Source organism: Propithecus coquereli, unplaced genomic scaffold, assembly GCF_000956105.1.
Source record: "Propithecus coquereli isolate 6110/MARCELLA unplaced genomic scaffold, Pcoq_1.0 Scaffold89, whole genome shotgun sequence".
NCBI classification, from domain to species: Eukaryota; Metazoa; Chordata; class Mammalia; order Primates; family Indriidae; genus Propithecus; species Propithecus coquereli.
In genome coordinates this window covers 7,292,028-7,311,334 of record NW_012155173.1, presented here as the reverse complement: position 1 = coordinate 7,311,334, position 19,307 = coordinate 7,292,028, and the positions used below count along the sequence as shown (strand labels likewise).

The 19,307-nt window shown below is 44.1% G+C and overlaps 2 protein-coding genes across 4 annotated transcripts in view; one reads left to right on the top strand and one right to left on the bottom strand.

Annotated features, from left to right (window-relative positions):
- The window catches only part of ASTN2 (astrotactin 2), an 893,996-nt gene that overhangs the window by 222,086 nt on the left and 652,603 nt on the right, over positions 1–19,307 (bottom strand). The window lies entirely within an intron of this gene.
- TRIM32 (tripartite motif containing 32) lies at positions 60–2,080 on the top strand. The gene has a single exon (XM_012664422.1). It carries the CDS (start codon positions 99–101, stop codon positions 2,058–2,060), a length of 1,962 nt encoding a protein of 653 aa, XP_012519876.1. The 5' UTR covers positions 60–98; the 3' UTR covers positions 2,061–2,080.

The following is a 19,307-nucleotide window of genomic DNA, read 5'->3' as shown; positions in this document are numbered from 1 at the left end:
TTTTTTTTTCTCTTTAGCAGGAATTTGACCCTCTGGGGCATGAATACTGAGCTGTTCAGTTCTGGGCTGTGCTAATAGGACCCTTCAAAGGAAGAGCAATGGCTGCAGCAGCAGCTTCTCACCTGAACCTAGACGCCCTCCGGGAAGTGCTGGAATGCCCTATCTGCATGGAGTCCTTCACAGAAGAGCAGCTGCGGCCCAAGCTGCTGCACTGTGGCCATACCATCTGCCGCCAGTGCCTGGAGAAGCTATTGGCCAGTAGTATCAATGGTGTCCGCTGTCCCTTTTGTAGCAAGATTACTCGCATAACCAGCCTGACCCAGCTGACAGACAACCTGACAGTTCTGAAGATCATTGACACAGCTGGGCTCAGCGAGGCCGTGGGGCTGCTCATGTGCCGGTCCTGTGGGCGACGTCTGCCCCGGCAGTTCTGCCAGAGCTGTGGCTTGGTGTTGTGTGAGCCTTGCCGGGAGGCGGACCACCAGCCTCCTGGCCACTGTACACTCCCTGTCAAAGAAGCAGCTGAGGAGCGGCGTCGGGACTTTGGAGAGAAGTTGACTCGTCTGCGGGAGCTTATAGGGGAGCTGCAGCGGCGCAAGGTAGCCTTGGAAGGTGTCTCCAAGGACCTTCAGGCAAGGTATAAAGCAGTTCTCCAGGAGTATGGGCAGGAGGAGCGCAGGATCCAGGACGAGCTGGCTCGCTCTCGGAAGTTCTTCACAGGCTCTTTGGCTGAAGCTGAGAAGTGCAATAGTCAAGTGATAGAGGAGCAGAGTTACCTGCTTAACATTGCAGAGGTGCAGGCTGTGTCTCGCTGTGACTACTTCCTGGCCAAGATCAAGCAGGCAGACGTGGCATTACTGGAGGAGACAGCTGATGAGGAGGAGCCAGAGCTCACGGCTAGCTTGCCCCGGGAGCTCACCCTGCAAGATGTGGAGCTCCTTAAGGTAGGTCACGTTGGCCCCCTCCAAATTGGGCAGGCTGTTAAGAAGCCCCGAACAGTTAATATGGAAGATTCCTGGGCCATGGAGGCTGCGGCCTCTGCCGCCTCGACCTCTGTAACATTTAGAGAGATGGACATGAGCCCCGAGGAAGTGGTTGCCAGCCCCAGGGCCTCACCCGCTAAACAGCGGGGTCCTGAGGCAGCCTCTAATATCCAGCAGTGCCTCTTTCTCAAGAAGATGGGGGCCAAAGGCAGCACTCCAGGCATGTTCAATCTCCCAGTCAGTCTCTACGTGACCAGCCAAGGCGAGGTGCTGGTTGCTGACCGTGGCAACTACCGTATACAAGTCTTCACCCGCAAAGGCTTTTTGAAGGAGATCCGCCGCAGCCCCAGTGGCATTGACAGCTTTGTGCTGAGCTTCCTTGGAGCTGATTTGCCCAATCTCACTCCTCTCTCAGTGGCCATGAACTGCCATGGGCTGATTGGTGTGACTGACAGCTACGATAACTCCCTCAAGGTATATACGTTGGATGGCCATTGCGTGGCCTGTCACAGGAGCCAGCTGAGCAAACCATGGGGCATCACAGCCCTGCCATCTGGCCAGTTTGTAGTAACTGATGTGGAAGGTGGAAAGCTTTGGTGTTTCACTGTTGACCGAGGAGCAGGGGTGGTCAAATACAGCTGCCTCTGCAGTGCTGTGAGGCCCAAGTTTGTCACCTGTGATGCTGAGGGCACCGTCTACTTCACCCAGGGCTTGGGCCTCAATCTGGAGAATCGGCAGAATGAGCACCACCTGGAGGGTGGCTTCTCCATTGGCTCTGTGGGCCCTGATGGGCAGTTGGGTCGCCAGATTAGCCACTTCTTCTCGGAGAACGAGGATTTCCGTTGCATTGCTGGCATGTGTGTGGATGCTCGTGGTGATCTCATAGTGGCCGATAGTAGTCGCAAGGAAATTCTCCATTTTCCTAAGGGCGGGGGCCATAGTGTCCTTATTCGAGAGGGGCTCACCTGTCCAGTGGGCATTGCCCTTACTCCTAAGGGTCAGCTGCTGGTCTTGGACTGTTGGGATCATTGCATCAAGATCTACACCTACCATCTGAGAAGATATTCCACCCCTTAGGGGATGAGAAATGCCGGTTTCTTCTGTTCCCCAGCCAGCTTCCCTTCCCTTAGTCCTTGGTTGTTGGTGGTACTATAGAGTAGACTTGGGCTATGTCCTAATTCCAGCTGGGTAGTCCTAGAATTTTAGAAACTCAGTCTTTTAGTGATTTTTATATGTTATTTCTCCACCCTACCTCCCATCTAAATTTAGAGCTTTAACATATACACTGCCCAAATAGGACATACGATAGTGTTAGCTGAAGTTTGACTAGACATTAGGCACTTCCCAGTCTTCAGTAGAGAGAGCCAGTTTAGCCTTTTGCCCTGTATTTGAAATTTGTCCCTTTATTAAATCCTTGTTGATTTCTCCCTTTTGGCTTTGATGTCCTTGGTCCATTGTTAATGGGCTTCATTTGTGATACTTTCTCTTCAACTCTGGTTGCATTCAGTGTGCATGCTGCAGTAGGATCTGCTCTACCTTTCAGTGATGTTTCCAACATCATGTTCCTCTTTACCAGTTTGAAAGCTCTTTCATCTAGTGCCACCAAAGGGAATATACAGTCCCTTTAGGATGCAGTAACTCTCGGCTGGAGGATCTGTGCCATCTTGGATTGGTCTCCCATTGCAGATGTTACAGAGAATGTATTGACCCTAGATGGCTGGTGTTGAAGACTTCAACCTGGAAATCGCTTGCATTTTAAAGAAGCATATGTGGATTGGCAGTATGCCAAAGCATAGGAAGATGGGAATAAGCAAACAAACGCTAATATAGCCAGCAAACTGGATACCTCTAGGGCTCATCGTTTTTCACACTACCTCTCTTCACTGGCCTGTGCTAAGAGTTGTCTGAGGAATTGTACAGCATAGGCCAGGGCCAACAAAGTGGGGAGGTGGACACGTCTCATTTTCATTACTAAAACAGACGACAAAACTGTTGGGTCGTTATTCTGTATTTTCCTGAAGTGAGTGCGTACTGTTTGATTTTGGGATTTATTTCCATTCCTCTATCAAGCATTAAATAATTGATAACTGTTTTCTTCATCACTGGTGTTCATGTCTTTTAATTAGATATGGGATTTGGGAGATGAGGAGAAGGATGATATGCACTACGTTTTACTTCCTGATCTGACACTGCATTCTTTGAGAGCACACGTATCTGTCCAGGTGAAAATTCATCCAAAAGCACCATTATGTAAAGACAGTCCAGATCCTACTCTCACACACAGGTGTATAGAATCATCCCCCAAGGTTTCGAGTCACCAACACCCTGTTCTAAGCTGAGCCTCTGCTATTTGTTTTATCTTTATAATTACAGTTCAAAAAAGGAAGATAGTCTGTGCTTTTAAGAAGTGGGTGAGAGAATCCGTGACAGGGTTCCTCATGCTTTGGTGTTTACTAAGCAACATACGTTGCTCTTTAGGTACAGGGGTGATGGCAAACCAAAGAGTTATTCCCTTGCTTTCATGGAAACACAATTTGCTAAGCTAAGCTACTCAAAATTGTTTTTATAGTAGCAGTGTTGTGTTTTGGGCTTCTGTTGTGATCGCTGCCAAAGGATAGGTAAAGAGGTAATTAAAGTGATGTTGAACTTGTCTTGTGCTTTTCACCTGGAGAAAGCACCATGTTCTGATTATGAAATCGCATCCGATTTTCAAAAAGATTATGTAATTGAGAGGAAATTGATCCAATTAAAAGTGCATCACAAATGACTCCACTAGTTATTAGAGCCACTTTATCTGTGGTGGCACCTGGCAGCAGGAGATCAGTTTTTGCTGTCAGTGGGGGACTTGGTGAGGCAATAACAGCAGCCCATGCCTTTGGCACGTGGTTTGAAGCAGAAAAACGAATATGATAGTGAGGGCTGGCTTGAGGTCAGCAAGGCCAGGAATTCTCTAGCTGCCCGTGGTTTTGGAAGGAAGTGATTGGCATTCAGCATTAGGATCCATCCCCATCTCTAAACTGCACTCATGCCTTGGCCTGCAAGTAAAGCAGGTATCTGCTTGCTCAGAATGGAAGTGTGATCTGAATGTTTTTGTTTTTTTCCCTTTAATGTGAATATTTTAAGTTGTGCTTAGTAAGTCAATTTTTAATTATCTGCTACGTTGACTAAATTGCAGACTATGGCCCCAAGAAACTAATTTGTTCAATTACAGCAGTTTTTGTTTTGTTTTGTTTTTTAAAGTACCCTTATCCAAATAAAGTCATATTATTCAAGTCTATTATGTAAAATAGATCAAAGAGCAGCTGCTGTGGTTGAAGCAGGTTTGTGTAGGCTATTTTGTCCCTTCACCTCCACCTCCTGTGCTACCATTGCAAACTTGTGAATCTACAGAATACTTTTGGAAAACCAGTTAACTACAGCTTTGCTAATCTTCCGAGTCCATCTTATTAAGCTATGGGCTCTTGGTCAAGTCTCTTAACTCTTCTTCACGAAAATGACAAAAATGATCCCTGCCTCCAGGAAGGGTGTGTGATAACGGATGTGAAAATATTTGGTTTCATTCCTGGAACACTCAATAAATGATAGCTGTTACTAACATCTTTTATTGAGTTTCTCAAAAGAATGCCTGGTGGTGTGAAGTGAGCCAACCACCCCAAACAATATCTTCCTTTTTGCCTACCTTCTTGCTTTACGTGTTTCTATTTGGCAACCAAAAGCTTTCTGAGGCATTTCTTCCCCCTAGCCACAAGTCTCCAAATACATGTTTACCTGTTCTTTCTGCTCTCTCTCTACCTATTTCATGTTTATATAAATCACTGTGTTGCAATTATTTGTCCATACATCTGAGCTTTACTGGGGGCTAACTAATCTCTAACTACTAGCATATAACATATAATTGTCTCAGTTATTTACCTGATTGAATGGGACTGCAATAACCTGAGTCTTCCTTCAGCCCCCTTACGTTAGATAAAAAGGAATATTCAGACAAGCTGTTTTATAAGGTATATAAAAAACTAGTGGCAAAAAATTGACATACAGGTTGGCTAAGCTCCTCCTTTATCATTCTAATTATATAGAATTTAAGGTTTTAGAGCAGTGATTCATACGATATTTATTGAGCACCTACTGTGGGGCAAGGCACTCTGCCAGGTGTTTAGAAAAGAAAAACTTATAATAAATGATAGTGATGTGTCTACTTATTCTTAAACTATTCCACAGTCTTTCCTGTCTGAAATACTTGAAATCTAGTGTTCTAGCAACCCGAACTTCCTCAAAGGCCAGGTATAGGCAGTGTCTGAGTTACTGTGAAAATAATCCCAGTGTACACTCCAGTCTGAGCTAGTCTGCAGAGGGGCAGGCACTCCATTATTCTGATCAGTAGGAAAAACTTGGCTTCAGTTTTCCAGTGTTCCTCTGGGTAAGACAAGCAATGCTTAAGTAGTTACACTTTTAATCTAGTACTAATTAATGGCCTCTTAAAAGTGAAGTGTTACCCTGCCTCCTAGGAGGGAAATGGAAGGCAGAACCTAATACGAGACTCAGGTCTCTACTCTGCACCTGACTAGGATGCTGATTTGCACTCAGGATGTGCGTACCCCCCCACCCAAGGCATCTCAAAACAAATTACAGATATGAAACAACAGATGCCTGCATGAATTTTACAAGCAGGGCAATGGTGAAGCAGAAGGCTGTTTAGCAAAATACACTTAGACTGCAGATCTATGGCTTTATCTTGTCAATACCATTAATATTCATGGGACCCCGTATAAGTCTGAAGTTAGTGAGGCAGCTCCGGGACCGGCAGCATATTCTAATGGGAATATCACGGGACTTGGAGTCAGGCCTGTGTGTGAATCACAGCTCTGCATTTCAACTAGCTGTGTGACCTCAGGTGATCACCATTCCCCTGAACATTAGTTTCCCTATCTATAAAATAAGGATGTTGGACCAGGTCACCAAAATCCCTTCTAGCTCTGATTTAACTTAACTTGCTAACCAACTGGAATTTTGGTTGAGTTTTCCCCCCAATGTGTTTGCATAATCTTTGTTATAATTTTATTGTGTTTGCATTAGAATAGTAGGAAAAAAAACATACTTTGGAATCAGTCCTGCATTGGTCCAACTGCTTCTCTACCCCAACTGTCATGACTTCGTGTCACTTATTAGCTTTTGTCACCCTGCTGAGCTATAGTTTCCTCATCTGGTAAAAGAAAATGACAGTTTATATTTTAAAGGGCTGTTGTGAGAATTAAATGATATTAATGGAATAGTATATGTAAAAGTACCTAATTCAGAAAATGTGACTTCCATTGTAGGGGGCAGAGGCTTCCTTCCTGTCATGGTGAGCTGACACACATTCTTCAAGTAGAAGCTGGGGGAGGTTTCAGACCCACATTGGTGATGCAACGCATGTTCAGCACTTCTTGGCCTCTTAATTAAAAAGCCTATCGGAGGAAGAGTCGGATTGCTGGAGGAACAGAGGCAAAACTCATTCACAGCACTGAATCCCGCTAGGAAGCTGCAAATGAAACCTAAAGTCTAATTATTTGATTAAAGTAATTAAGATGCCATCTTGACTCTTTGAGAGGTAAATAGAGTCAAGATGTAAAATCGATTTTATATGTATACACTAATATACAGTATATCTAAATATATATGTATGTATAGATGTAGAGAGAGAAAAGAAAATTTAACAAAAAACAGCTTAGAAACATGCATGTTTAGCTATTCCTGTTGATAGCTAGCTTTTAAGGATTTTTCCTCCAGGTCAGCATTCATTAATTCAAATAATTATAAAAATAAAGTAAGCCAGAAATCTCATTGTTAGGTGATTAAAGCTTGGGTTTTACAAGCAAGGAGGCCCGAGTTCAGTCCTGCTTCCCCAACTTATTAGCTCTATGACCATTCAGTCATTTAGCCGCTAAGACCCAGTTTCCTCATTAGTAATATAATGATTCTGTTTCACATTCCACTGCACTATTGTGAAGAGCTGATGGATGAAAAGCCCTTAGCAAACCAGGGTATCTTTGAAATTATAGTAAACTAAATGTATCTGGAAGTTATGTTCATTTTTGTGATACAAGGATGATGTGAAATTGGTGAGGACAAAGTCTATTCCCCTATCCCAAAGGAAAATTAGGAACTCACTAAAATCTTGACTGAAAACAGGGAGAATTTGTGAGTGTGTGTAAGTTAAATGCATGCATTTCCTACACAGATAAGAAACCAGGATTTTCTTTTGGTGATTTAGTCAGTTTACTTGGTTGTAACTATAACGACATCGCATATTATCACAGAATATTAAGATAGCAGATTCCATTTATTCACTCGCTCATTAAACATACATAAGCCATCTACTGTTTATTCTTACTAGCAATACTTATATGAGTAATGAATGTAAAGATGAATCAATCATGACTCTTGCAGTCAGGTAGCTGTAGTCTGGCTGCAGAGGTAAGGTATGTAAACAAATAACACAAAATACTGAAGAATAAGAAATGGTATAAGATAGAAATGGAGTGACAAGTGTTTGAGCAAAGACTATTTCTAGTTGGGAGGATCTGGTTGCTGAAGGGCCTTGAAAGCAGAGGGAACATCATGAACAAAGGTACAACGTTAGAGTGAAGAGTGAGAAGTTGGTGCCAGCAGGAAGTTAAAACCACTCCAAAGTGAAGGGGCATTAAAGAAATCCAAAGGTCTAAAGTGGTCCGTTTGTCCACGGCCCTTCCTATAAGTCATAATTCAGGTGGTTCTCTTTTTCCTGCCTAGGCCGTATCTCTTACTTGTAACAGTAACCGTGGCTCAGTGAGGCCTCGCTATTCTTAAATGGAGGTGGTAGGGTATGGATCAGAATCTTCCTGGAGTCCTCGGTGGGGGCAAGGTAGAGGGCAAAGGTGTAGTTTGAAAATGCAAACCCCTTCTCAACATTCTAATGTATCTTTTTACTGGAATCACTGATTGGTGTTGTCTCAGAAATAAATTTTCTGTCTTTTAAAATCTCGAAATAATATCAAATTGTTCCCTGGCTCAAAAGCTTAAACCAAATGAGTCTTGTAATCTTGATGTAACATTATAATAGAGTCTAACTCGTTTTTTTGATATTTGACTGCTGACAGTTTTCAAAACTCAGTTTTCTTCTGCCCCGTATCTGGACACGCCAGTAGGAAAACTCAAGTGTTTCCCCCTTCGGTGCCAGAGGGAAGTTCAGACTACCTAAGCTCTAGCCCATGAATGGAAACCCTCACTCCAGCCCTACCTCCAAGCCACTATAAAAGCCAACCTGGTCTCCTTTCCCTGTTCAAGGCATTTCTGGACCTGCTGGAGAACCCACACTGCTCTCCCCAGAGAGCCTCATTATCTGAATAATAAACCTTTTTCATACCGCTTTGGTATGAAAGTGCAGTATCACCAGTCTCAACATCTGAACCAAGTTTTGGGTGGGGGGATTCTACCTCTCTCTTCTGTGGGATGAATAAAATACTTGCTGCAAGAAGCAGAGGGTCTAAGAGATCACCACCACCACCACTGCAGGGCCTTCCTCTTCTGCTTTGGTTTGCTAACTGGCTGTTGCTGGCTAGTGTATTTTCTGAGTCACTGTCGGCTGGCAATTCCGTGCTTTGTGCTGCATTTGCTGAGCCTCGCCAAGCCTCCGCTACAGACTTACTCAGCTAAGCTGGAAGTTTTGATAATTGGCATTTTAAGGGCAGGAGCAAAGTGGCCCTGGGTCATGTGTCTCGGTCCAGTTCTGTGTCTCAGATTGAATTGTGTCTGGATTCCAGCATAAGCTGTGACTGTCACTAGGCTCAGAGGAATGACTCTTACCCTGTGACTTTTGGTTGTTTGTCTCAACCAGGCGTTACCCCCATTCCGTGGGGTGCTCAAAGGAAATACTGACACCCTGTGCAATACGCGGGCCAGTCACCCGTATGTAGGATAGACCATGTGGAATGCTATGGTCTGCAATCCCAAAAGCAGATAGTTCACTAGGACTTTACAAAATGCCTTTGTTGCTGCTACTTCCTATGCTATTGTGGTAAAAAAAAAAATTCCTGATCCTCAGGATTACGGGGAAAAGCATCCATGGCATACCCATGGCATAGCCAAGGGTTAATTCAAATGTGACTTAAGCACAGGATCCTTAAACTCTATAAAGCAACTGTTGACATGGGAGAGACCTTAATCCTGATGATGTGCATCTATGACTCTCTGAAGGAAGAAATTTATAAACATGAGCAAGAGAGGACTTCCATCTCTCCCTGCCCGCACACCACCATCAAACCATATACGATAACCACACACACAAACACAACCACTTGGATACGGGCAGAGGAAACAAAAAACAAAGGTCCACAATTTGACCCAATTAGAAATCCAAAATTTACTAAAATAATTTATACGACAATAGCAAAACCAGATAAAAAGTTGCTAATTGGCTTTTGTACCTCTGCAACCTGGGTTCTGAATTAACTCTTAACATCTGCTGAAATGTACCAGTTATCAAACCTTCATGGCCTTAAATCAATACTGAGGTTCAAACTCAGTTATATTGGAATGCCTCAAAATTTAAGCCAGGTACCCCAATAATCTTAGGGGAGTTACTGAGGACATTTAAGACATGTAAGAAAGATCAATAGGTATGCCTCATCTTAACCATCAGAGCTGTTGCCTAAATTCCCCATAGCCATAGCACCTGTTATCCTAAAATACCCCATAGTGGACACAGATCCTCTGACCCAATGTGTGATTAAAATTGAATTAAGTCTTTGGCACTTACAAATCGGCTTGCTAAAATGGGATACCATGGACCTTCCCCTTTCCCATTAGTTAAAATAGTTAATATGGCCCAGTTTAAATTAAAACAGGACCTTTGAGGTTTGAAACCCATATACCAGACCTATTTAAAGAAGAGTGATCATCCTCACTGCTTCACCATATAATGGCCCAATTTAGCCTGTTCAGAAACCTAGAAAGAATGAATGGTAATTCACAGTAGATTACTGCCATTTTAATGCTGAAGTTCTACCCATTACGGATCCAATATCAAATATTATTAAAATCACTAACTTTATCCAATCAACTGGTAAATAGTTTTCAGTCATAGATTTGGGTAATGTGTTCAGTGCGTATGTTAACAGCCTCAGCCACAGTTTTCCTTCACCTTCAAGGGAACACAGTACCCTTTTACTCAGCTACCTGTGGGGTACCTCAACAGCAGTGACTTCACACTGCCTTTCAGACAAGATCTTACCCACATCCAACTTTTTCCAGAGCACAGACATGACATCACACTGATCACCTCACCCTCCAGGTGGATTCATTCGACATACTCATTGAGGACACACAAAAGAGCTCACAGAAAAAGGAAGGACCATTACCCCACACTGTACCAGGTCCTTCCACCTTGGATAAATTCCTGAGAGCTACTGAGCTGAGGGACATTCCACCCCTGACACCTGCAAGAAACAGCATCCACAATGTTAAAATAAGCCCAATATGCTTTAGTCCTCTGGGGGTTCTGGAGACAATATAGTCCTCATTTACAAATTTTGCTTAAGCCCATTTATGCTGTTTCTCACAAATCGGCCCACCGTGATTGGGATCCTGTGCAAGAAAAAGCTCCAGAATTACAGTACAACACACACTCGGATAGTGCCTTCCAGAAAGTCCTGCACTTAGAGGCTTTAGCAACCTCCTCTCATGCCTCCTGAAGTCTCTGGACCACACCTGGTGGCCACAAGTTGCCCACAGACATCTGGTACAAGAAACTGCCCCTGCAGCCCCACTCCATCAGAACACATTGCTGGCTGCATACTGCATATTGGGCTCTGAGCCTGTGACTCCACACCCAGCTGCCTGTTATGTCTTGGGTCATGGAAGCAGCACCCTCAAAGTTCAGCATAACCACTGAGACCTTCTTTCTATGGAGACAAACTTGGCATAATCCATCTGTAGGAGAAGGGGCCCACCCCATCCTCAGTTCCCTGGCAGATGCTAGGGTGCTGGTTAAAGTCACCCCCTTTTTCAGACCCCTTGGACATCTGGGGAGCCTTTAGAATCAACTGAGTTAACAGCAAAGGGCACTCATATACTTTATAGATGGTATCACCTCCATCATATGTGATAGAGCTTGCCAGAAAGCTCCTGATTTTTAGTCCTTAACTGGGACATCCCTGATAATGGGACAGGACCCAAGAGTCAGCACAACTGGCCAAACTTCATGAGGTCCTTTTAGCACTGAATGCCCTGGCCAACAATCAGCCCATTTGTACAGTTCTATAGACTCTTGGACCATTGCCACTGATCTGCTCATCTGCTCCAGCCAAAAATGGCAGCCAATGGCAGCCAAAAGAGTTCCCTATCCAAGGTTGCCTCTTTGAGGAAAAGAACTTGGAATCTCTTGCCTCACAGATACCCAAAATGCAAATCAAATCAGGTCTGTACATACTAAATCCATAATAAAAGGCCTCACTAAGACACTCATCCCCTTCAGTGTCCCAGACATTAGTGATAGTGACCAAAGCACTCATCTGGACTCCTGTACAAGGCATTTAATGGAACTGTCACCTCTCTTACCAGCCTCAGGCTGCAGGCCTCACAGAAAGCCATAATGGCTTACTTAAACAAGATCACGTTCAATTAAATGAAACATGGTACATTTCAGTCATTGGTCATCACGGGTGAATTATAAAAAAATTCTGACTCCATTCTTGATATGTGACTGCTGACAGCTTTCAAGCCCCACTACCCACTCCCTCTTCCCCTTCAGCCTCACATCTGGACAAGCTAATAAGAAAGCCTAGGTACTCCTACCTTTGGTGCCAGAGGGAGGGTCAATCCATGCAAACCCCAAATAGTACTTGGGAACTGACACAACTTAATCCTATGCTCCCCTACCGAAGCCAGTCTTCTGTCCCTGCTCTCTCAAGCCATTTTGGGCCTGCTTGGAAGCGCTCTTTGCTCTCCCTAGAAACCTTCATTATGAGTAATACATCTTTTTATATCCTCTTGGGATGTGTGTGGCATTATCGCTCTCAATATCTGAACCAAATATTGGGTGAGGTCCACCCTGCTACTTCAGAGTGACAACAAATGTTTAGAGTTAAATATTGAAAACAACTTCATATTATGATAAATGAAAATTTCATAAGTTTAATTTCTGAGAAGCCACATGAATAAAGCCCCATGCTTTGTGAAATGACGTTTAATATTTAAACCTAAAAATGATAAATCTCAAAATCTCTCAGGCTCCAGGATCTGAAACTTGTTTGACACATTTAATGATGCCGTCAGAGTGCCAGAAATAAAGTTAAATGAAAACTATCACCGCTCAAAGGATGGAGAGGGATCGGACATGCATATTACCTCACCTGATCCAAGACGCAGGGGCCGGGTGTAGGAGAATAAAACTTGCACTAATTGATACGCTGGAACAAAGGTCACATACGAATGGACACATATCCCTGGCGTAGAAGGCTGTTAGCTGAGTGAAAGGTGCAAATGATAAAGCAAAAACCCTGACAGTATGTATCCTTCTCTTCTGCTTTGCGGATCATGACCACATATTCCTGTCCATTCCTCAATGAAATGGACATATTAACTCCAGCCTACTTAATATGTACTATTTTTCAATGCCCCATAACATCTTACACGCAAGTAAAAGCTGCCCAAAAATGAACAGCACATGCAGCCTCTCTGAATGAAATAAAGCCTCTCTAAAATAAAATGTCAGAAACAATACTGCGTGTGACAGGGGAAAGCAGTTTCGTCAGGAAACAAATTGCAAAAGGGTGACTTTATGTTTATTCTAGAAGATATTGTTTTCTCCTATGACTTCAGTCACCTATGCAACTAGGTGCCAAACCTTTATTTTTCATGTCTTACCTTCCTTTTCATCATCAGACTGGTATATATCCAATTGCCCATTTTATATCGTCAATTGTATATCCCTTAGAAATCTCAGACATGGCATATTAAAAACTGAATTCAGCTCTACCATCACTTTAGCTGTTCTTTTTTTGTTTCACCTAAGGAACACCAGCATTCACTCAGGCACTTCAACCAGAAAGCCTGGCACCATCTCTAATCATTTTCCTCACTCCTCACCTCCCACCTTCTATCATTCAATCACAAAATTCTCATCATACTAGCAACTTAGTATTTTCCATATGCATTTATTCTTTTCTTACTCCTCATGGCTGCTACATTTGAAGCTGCTATCATTGTTCTCCTTGAAACACTACTACAACTTCCTAACTGATCTTCCTGACTCCAATCTAACATCTCACATGGGAGGAAGTATTTCCTCCCATCCCAAGTTCAGCCCTATCCCATACTGGCCAGAGTCAAATTCTAAAGTGCAAATGCAATATATAATAGGAATATACAATAGCTAGAAATAATATATAAAACCTTTAAATGGCCTTTAATCGCTGCTAGTAAAAGTTCAAATGTCTTAACATGGTCTACACATCCCAGTGGGACTTTGTTCCTGCCCATCTGTCTTTCTTGGTTTATCTTGCCACCGTTTCCATCCCTCCCTAGCACTCTCCTCCATTCACACTTTTTTCTTACCTCAGAGACTTTTTTGTACAAGCTTTTCTTGCTACCTGAAACACTCTCCCTCCCTCTGCTCCCCTATGTTGGCCTAAATCTTACCTCCTTCAGGTCTTCCGGAATGCCTTTTCTGACCCACCTCACTGTTTGAGTCAGGTGTGTGCACCATGCTTTGTTTCCTCCTCTAGCACTTACACATGTCATTGTGGTTTTTCTCGTTACCTATCTTTTCCCAAGACTAGAATGAGCTCTATGAAAGCAGAGTGCCATTTAATTTACTGCTGTATCTGTGGCATCTAGCACAGTACCTGAAACGCAGTAGGCACTATGATTGTTGCTGAATAAAACCAGTGCACAGGTCAGCCTGGTTCATATGTTGACACATGTGAATACTTTGTGTCACAATTCGCAACAGCTGGTTATGCTACCTCCCACTCCTCTCACCGGCTGTCTCCCTGAATCACTAAGTCTAACAGAAAATGGGATATAGTAGAAAAGTAGGAGGGATGGTTTTTTGCTTTTCCTTAGAGAATCTTCTCAACTATAAAATAATTGAAAGTCGTGTTCCCTTCTGGACACAACCCAAACTTTTTCTTGGTGCAAAGTCACCACTGGAAGAGAAGGCTCAAAAAGATATCTTCCATTGTGCGGTATATGAACTGTATTTCAACAAAGCTTTTACAAACAAAAAAAGAGATACTTTTGGACACATAGGGTCTCTTAGCTTGCCTCTCAGCACGCCTTCTTGGATGGGGCAGGGAAAAGAGAGTACTGATCCTGTGTGATCCTAATCCTGTTAGTAATTTATGATTCCCTTGGAACAACTTGTTTCTTCTCCCTGGGACTCCATTTTCCCCATCTATATTAATAGGTTTATTAAATGAAGATCTTTCCAGTTGTAAATTTCAATGATTCTGGTCCCCTGACTCTGAGGACTTCCTGACTCCAGATCTCCAAAAGCAGCCCCTCACTGCCAGGATCTGTGGAATGGGAAGGGACAGTAAGGAGGACCCCGAGGACAAAGGCCCATAAGGAGGAAAGTCTGGGGTCTAGGGCTGGTATGTCAGAATGAAGACAATAAGGCCAGCTCTGACCCAGTGTAGCAAGGGTCAAGCTGGTCTCTAAGGCCTGTCTCAGAGCCCACAGTCTGACCCAGAGCCCAGAGGTTGCTAGGAAACGAGGGTCTGGAGCCGGCTGGCCAGCATCGTACAGGCTTACATCATGCTGATCTGTCACCTCCTATTTCACTCTTCCTGACTAAGTACTTCTAATGGTTGCAGGGAGAAGAGAAAGGTCTCTCAAAGAGAACACTCTTTTTGGAGTGCCCACTGTAGCTAGATAACAGTAAAATGTAAATAGAGGATTGGAGGAAGAAAAGATAGAAGAAAGAGAAGGCAAGAGAGAATACACCATTTGCCAACTCTGTGCCTTTGGATTATACATTTTATTCCTCACTCCTGAATCTCAGTTTCTTAGGCATAAAGACACCAACTTTAGAGAGTTGTTTGTTGTGAAGATTAAATAAAATCGTGTATGTGAAGTGCCCAGCATTCCTCCTGGCATATAGTGAATTCTCAGTACATGACATCTGTTGTTATACGGATACAGTAGAGCATGGGGACTTTGGTCACAGTGTCCTGGGATGGAATCCTGTTTCTGCCTATTATCAACCATGTGACCTTGAGCAGATGACTTTTCTCATTTGGAAGATGGAGATAATAATCTGGACCTCACAGGGCTGTTAGGAAGATCTTGTGACTAGTTGGCCCACAGTAGGAACTCAACACAGGCAATTCATTGTTTCCCTTTCCTCTGGCAGCCTCTCCTCCAACACACCCATACACACCTACACGTGCTTCTTGAACAAGGTAAGCTTGGTATTCAGCTGCGCAAACATGCTCCCTGCGCCCCACTGCTGGGATGCAGGCGGTTCTGACAACTTTGCCTTCTACTCCCACCTCCAGGTTCTCGCAGAGCTCAGACTCAAAAGCTGGCAGATTAGCCAGGGAGAAACAGCCATGACTTACGAAGTCTGGCAGAAAGAGGGCATATATCTTAGGCTGCTGTAGTCAGGACTGGAAAGAGCTACATTGTTATGCCTTTTGCTTGAGGAAACTAATAGTAATAATAACCATCAATGGCTTAATTATGTCTCATAATAATAATATTAATAGCTAGCATTTCCTGAGCATTGATTACATTCCAGGTGCAGTGACAATCACTTTACATTATTTCGTTTAATTCTCATAACTATACTGGAAGACAAGCATTATTATACCCATTTCAAAGATAAAGGAATTAAGGCTCTGAGAACCGAAAGAACTTGACCTAAGTCACACATCTGACAAACAGGACAGATGATCACGCACAGCTTGATATGTATGTTGTCATTTGTTGAAACTTAAACCTTTGGTAAGGAGAAGGCACCAATGACTGACTTGTGCTGAGTTCCTACTATAGACCAATTCATCACATGATTTCCTATCATCTTCATAAAACCATGTGAAGTCCTAATTTTTCTTTTTTTCCCAACTATTCCCTTGGTACCTCCCACACTGGACCGTTGTTTTTACTTAATTTGAGGCATTTTTGGAGATTCAGCTTTCCTATTTGTGACATTTCTCAGCTGTACACAGAGGCAAGGGAAGTTCCTCTGGCTACTTGGGAGTCTGAGGCACAACGATGTTCGATGTTCGAAGGTCTAAAAGGGAAGCCACCGGCATTCCTCAGGAGCACCTGCGGGCATCCAGGCATTCTCGCTCCTGACTGGTGCAAGAGGACTCGGCGTTCCCCGACAGCGCCAGGCCTTTCCACACATCCAGCTTTGCATCTGTGTCCCCTGGCCTGGAATGTCCTTCCTCTCCGCCTTTCCAGTTGGCAAATGCCACGCAACCTGCAGGGTTCCGCTTAGACATCTTCTCCTCCAGGGCAACTTCCCAGCCCACCCTGGGTGCGGTTCACGGCCCATCTCTCGGCTTTGCTCTCTGCACTCCATACGCATGCATGCCTTATGCTTCCCTTCCCCATCGCACTTATCAAAAGGGTTGTAACAATCTGTTCACATGTTAGTCTTTTCCACTGTGAGCTCCCTGAGAGCAGGGACTGTGTCTCACTTACTTTGGCATCCTTAGCACCTCCTACAGAGTCTGACATATATGAGGGTCTCAAAGAACTACTGTGGAATGAGGGAGGGGTGAGAAAGGACAAAGGAAAGGAATGAGAGTCAGCAGGGGAAGGTGCCCTTGGGGTGTGGCATCTCAGAAGACTGCCTGGGAGTGAGGCTGCTCTCAGCTTGGCGGGTTAGACCTGCTGACAATGACCTGGGGAAGACAAAAGCTTCCATCTGTGTATCTTTTTTCCCTCCAGACCGTTTTGTTCTCACTAAGGGGCTGAAGGTAGAGAGATAACAAAAGTTCCACATTCATCTCCAGGGAGACTCCACATTCTCAGTGCAAGACTGCTGGGAGAAAAGGGTCTTGTCTAACAGTCCTGCTCTCTCAGTCCATGTCTCCCCTCCTGGGACTGTGTCTGCAACAGGGAGATGAGTGTGGTTGGGCTCCAGTTTGAATAGAATCAGGGTAACTATGACAGTGACAATCTCTTGTTGCTTCCCCTAGAAAGACGGACAGTGGAGACAGTCTCCGGTGCTTCAGGCAATGATGTATTTTGTGCATGCGTGTGTGTGTGTGTGTGTGTGTGTGTGTGTGTGTGTGTGTGTGTGTGTGTATGTGCACACACATACCCCAAAATAAGATAATGGGAAGTCTGCCAACCAATTATTCTGCCATCTATGAGTATGTGGGGGGCTTTGGCAACCAATAATCTTTGAATTTGCTTTAAGTTTTCACAAGGTAGAATACCAAAAAAATGCTTCTAGCTGGTTATTAAATTTCTCCCTTCACAACTGCAGGTTCTAATTAATTGATCACATAAGCTGACCTCAACTTCCCCATCTGTAGAATGGGAATGGTTAACATAGAAGGGAATGGAAAACACCTTATACGTGAGTCACTATTTCTTACTTTCACACCCATGACAGACATTGCTAAGCAATCACTGCATTCTTCCCCACTGAGCCTGTTCCCGGCCCAGAATCTCAGTATTCCAGGCAGTTGCTACCATTTGATAATAACTGGCACCTAAAGAAAACTCAGGCCTGGCTACCTGATTTCTAAAGGCCTCTTCTACCTCTGACTTTTTAAGGTCTGGCTTCACGTTATAACACTGCCCCCCAAGCTAAGATTTGGGAACAAGTTGTGCAGGTATTTGGTCAGTAAAGAGAATATTTCCGCCCCTGCCCAAGCTGAGGTTCTAAACTCTGAGCCTTAGCTTTTCTGGGTTCGCTCAACTGTGGATAAGAGAAACAGAACAGAAGAGCAAATGGTTCCCTCGGGTTTGATGTCAACATCTAAAGAGTTCTCCCAGGCTGCCACGGTACGCTTGGGTGAGTACTGACTTCGTGATTAAAGCAGCCTGGGTTCAAATCCCTGCTTTGCAAAGCTCCCTGGTGTGAATTCTGACAAGTCGCCTCACCCTTCGGAGCCTCAGTTTCCTCAAGCGCGAAATGCAGCAGATAACAGCGCCTACCTCTCAGACTCGTTGTGAGGAGTAAATTGGACGAAACAATGTCCGTGCAAATGCTTTGCGACGTGCACTGCACTGAGCACGCGCAAAGGATTATTATTTTTGGTACGCACCAATAGGAAAAAGACTGGGGTGTTCCGTTCCAGATGGACTCAATCTAAACCGGGGAACAAATGCTTTTTTTGGTAATTTCATCTTGTGGAAACGGCAGTCTCATGGGCCTATTTGTCTTTAATGAACCGCATCCTGTATCGTCTTTTTGCATGGTTCTGAGGAGAAATAAGTTGGCTCTCTCTTCTGGCGTGCTGCAAGCTAGCGAGTGTCCAGCTCGTATTTAACCTCCTCCGGTCTCCTTGCTCTCTACAAGAAAGTACACTGCCCTAGAGCTAGACCAATCCTGCGAATAACTGCACAGAAGCCAAGGTACAAAGGGAGAGGAAGGGGATATTTAAGCCTACTCCCGCTACCACGCTGGGCCCCTAGCGTAGACTAATATGCAGCCAGGCTGGGATTTTTAACCCATATAATAGCTGAGAATGAGGCTCAGAGGGGACTGCGCTGGGATCACACAGCTAGGAATTGGAGAAGACAGGTTTGTCCTAGTCCAAAGCCAAAGCCAAAGCCAGTGCTCTCAGATCTTCAACCAAGTGCTTCTACGTATCAGTAGTCTTCATCTTTTTTGGACCCAGGAAATCCTTTGAGATTGCAAGAAAGCTGTGGAAACTTTCATCCCCAATAAAACACAAATGCAGACAAACAACATCTTGCCTATAATACTAAGGCATTTATGACCCTCTCAGGCTCACTCTCTCATTCATTCATTTCAATAAACGTTATTGAATGCTATCTGTATGCCAGGCACTGGCTAGGCATTGTGCCGTAGGGGTTAGCCAAGCAGACACGGTCCCTGCCTTCACATGGCTTGCCGTGCCGTGACAGAGACAGGCATAAACTAATGTATGTGAAATTACAAGCTAGGTTTGGTATAGCAAAGGAACATCACTGAATGAATAAAATGTCACACAGGATCCTGCTCCAGCCTGAGGCTTCTTGAAGGGTTTCCTGAGAAAGTGACGTTTGCATTGAGTGATCTGAAGTAAAGAGGGGGAAAAAAAGGCAGCAAAAGGCCAAGTTGCAAAAGGGACTACAATTTGTTCTAAGACCAGAAGGAGGTTCAGTATGGCTGAG

What these genes read in the sequence shown, in the direction of transcription:
- TRIM32 (XM_012664422.1), top strand. Translation starts at nt 99, where the DNA reads ATGGCTGCAGCAGCAGCTTCTCACCTGAACCTAGACGCCCTCCGGGAA.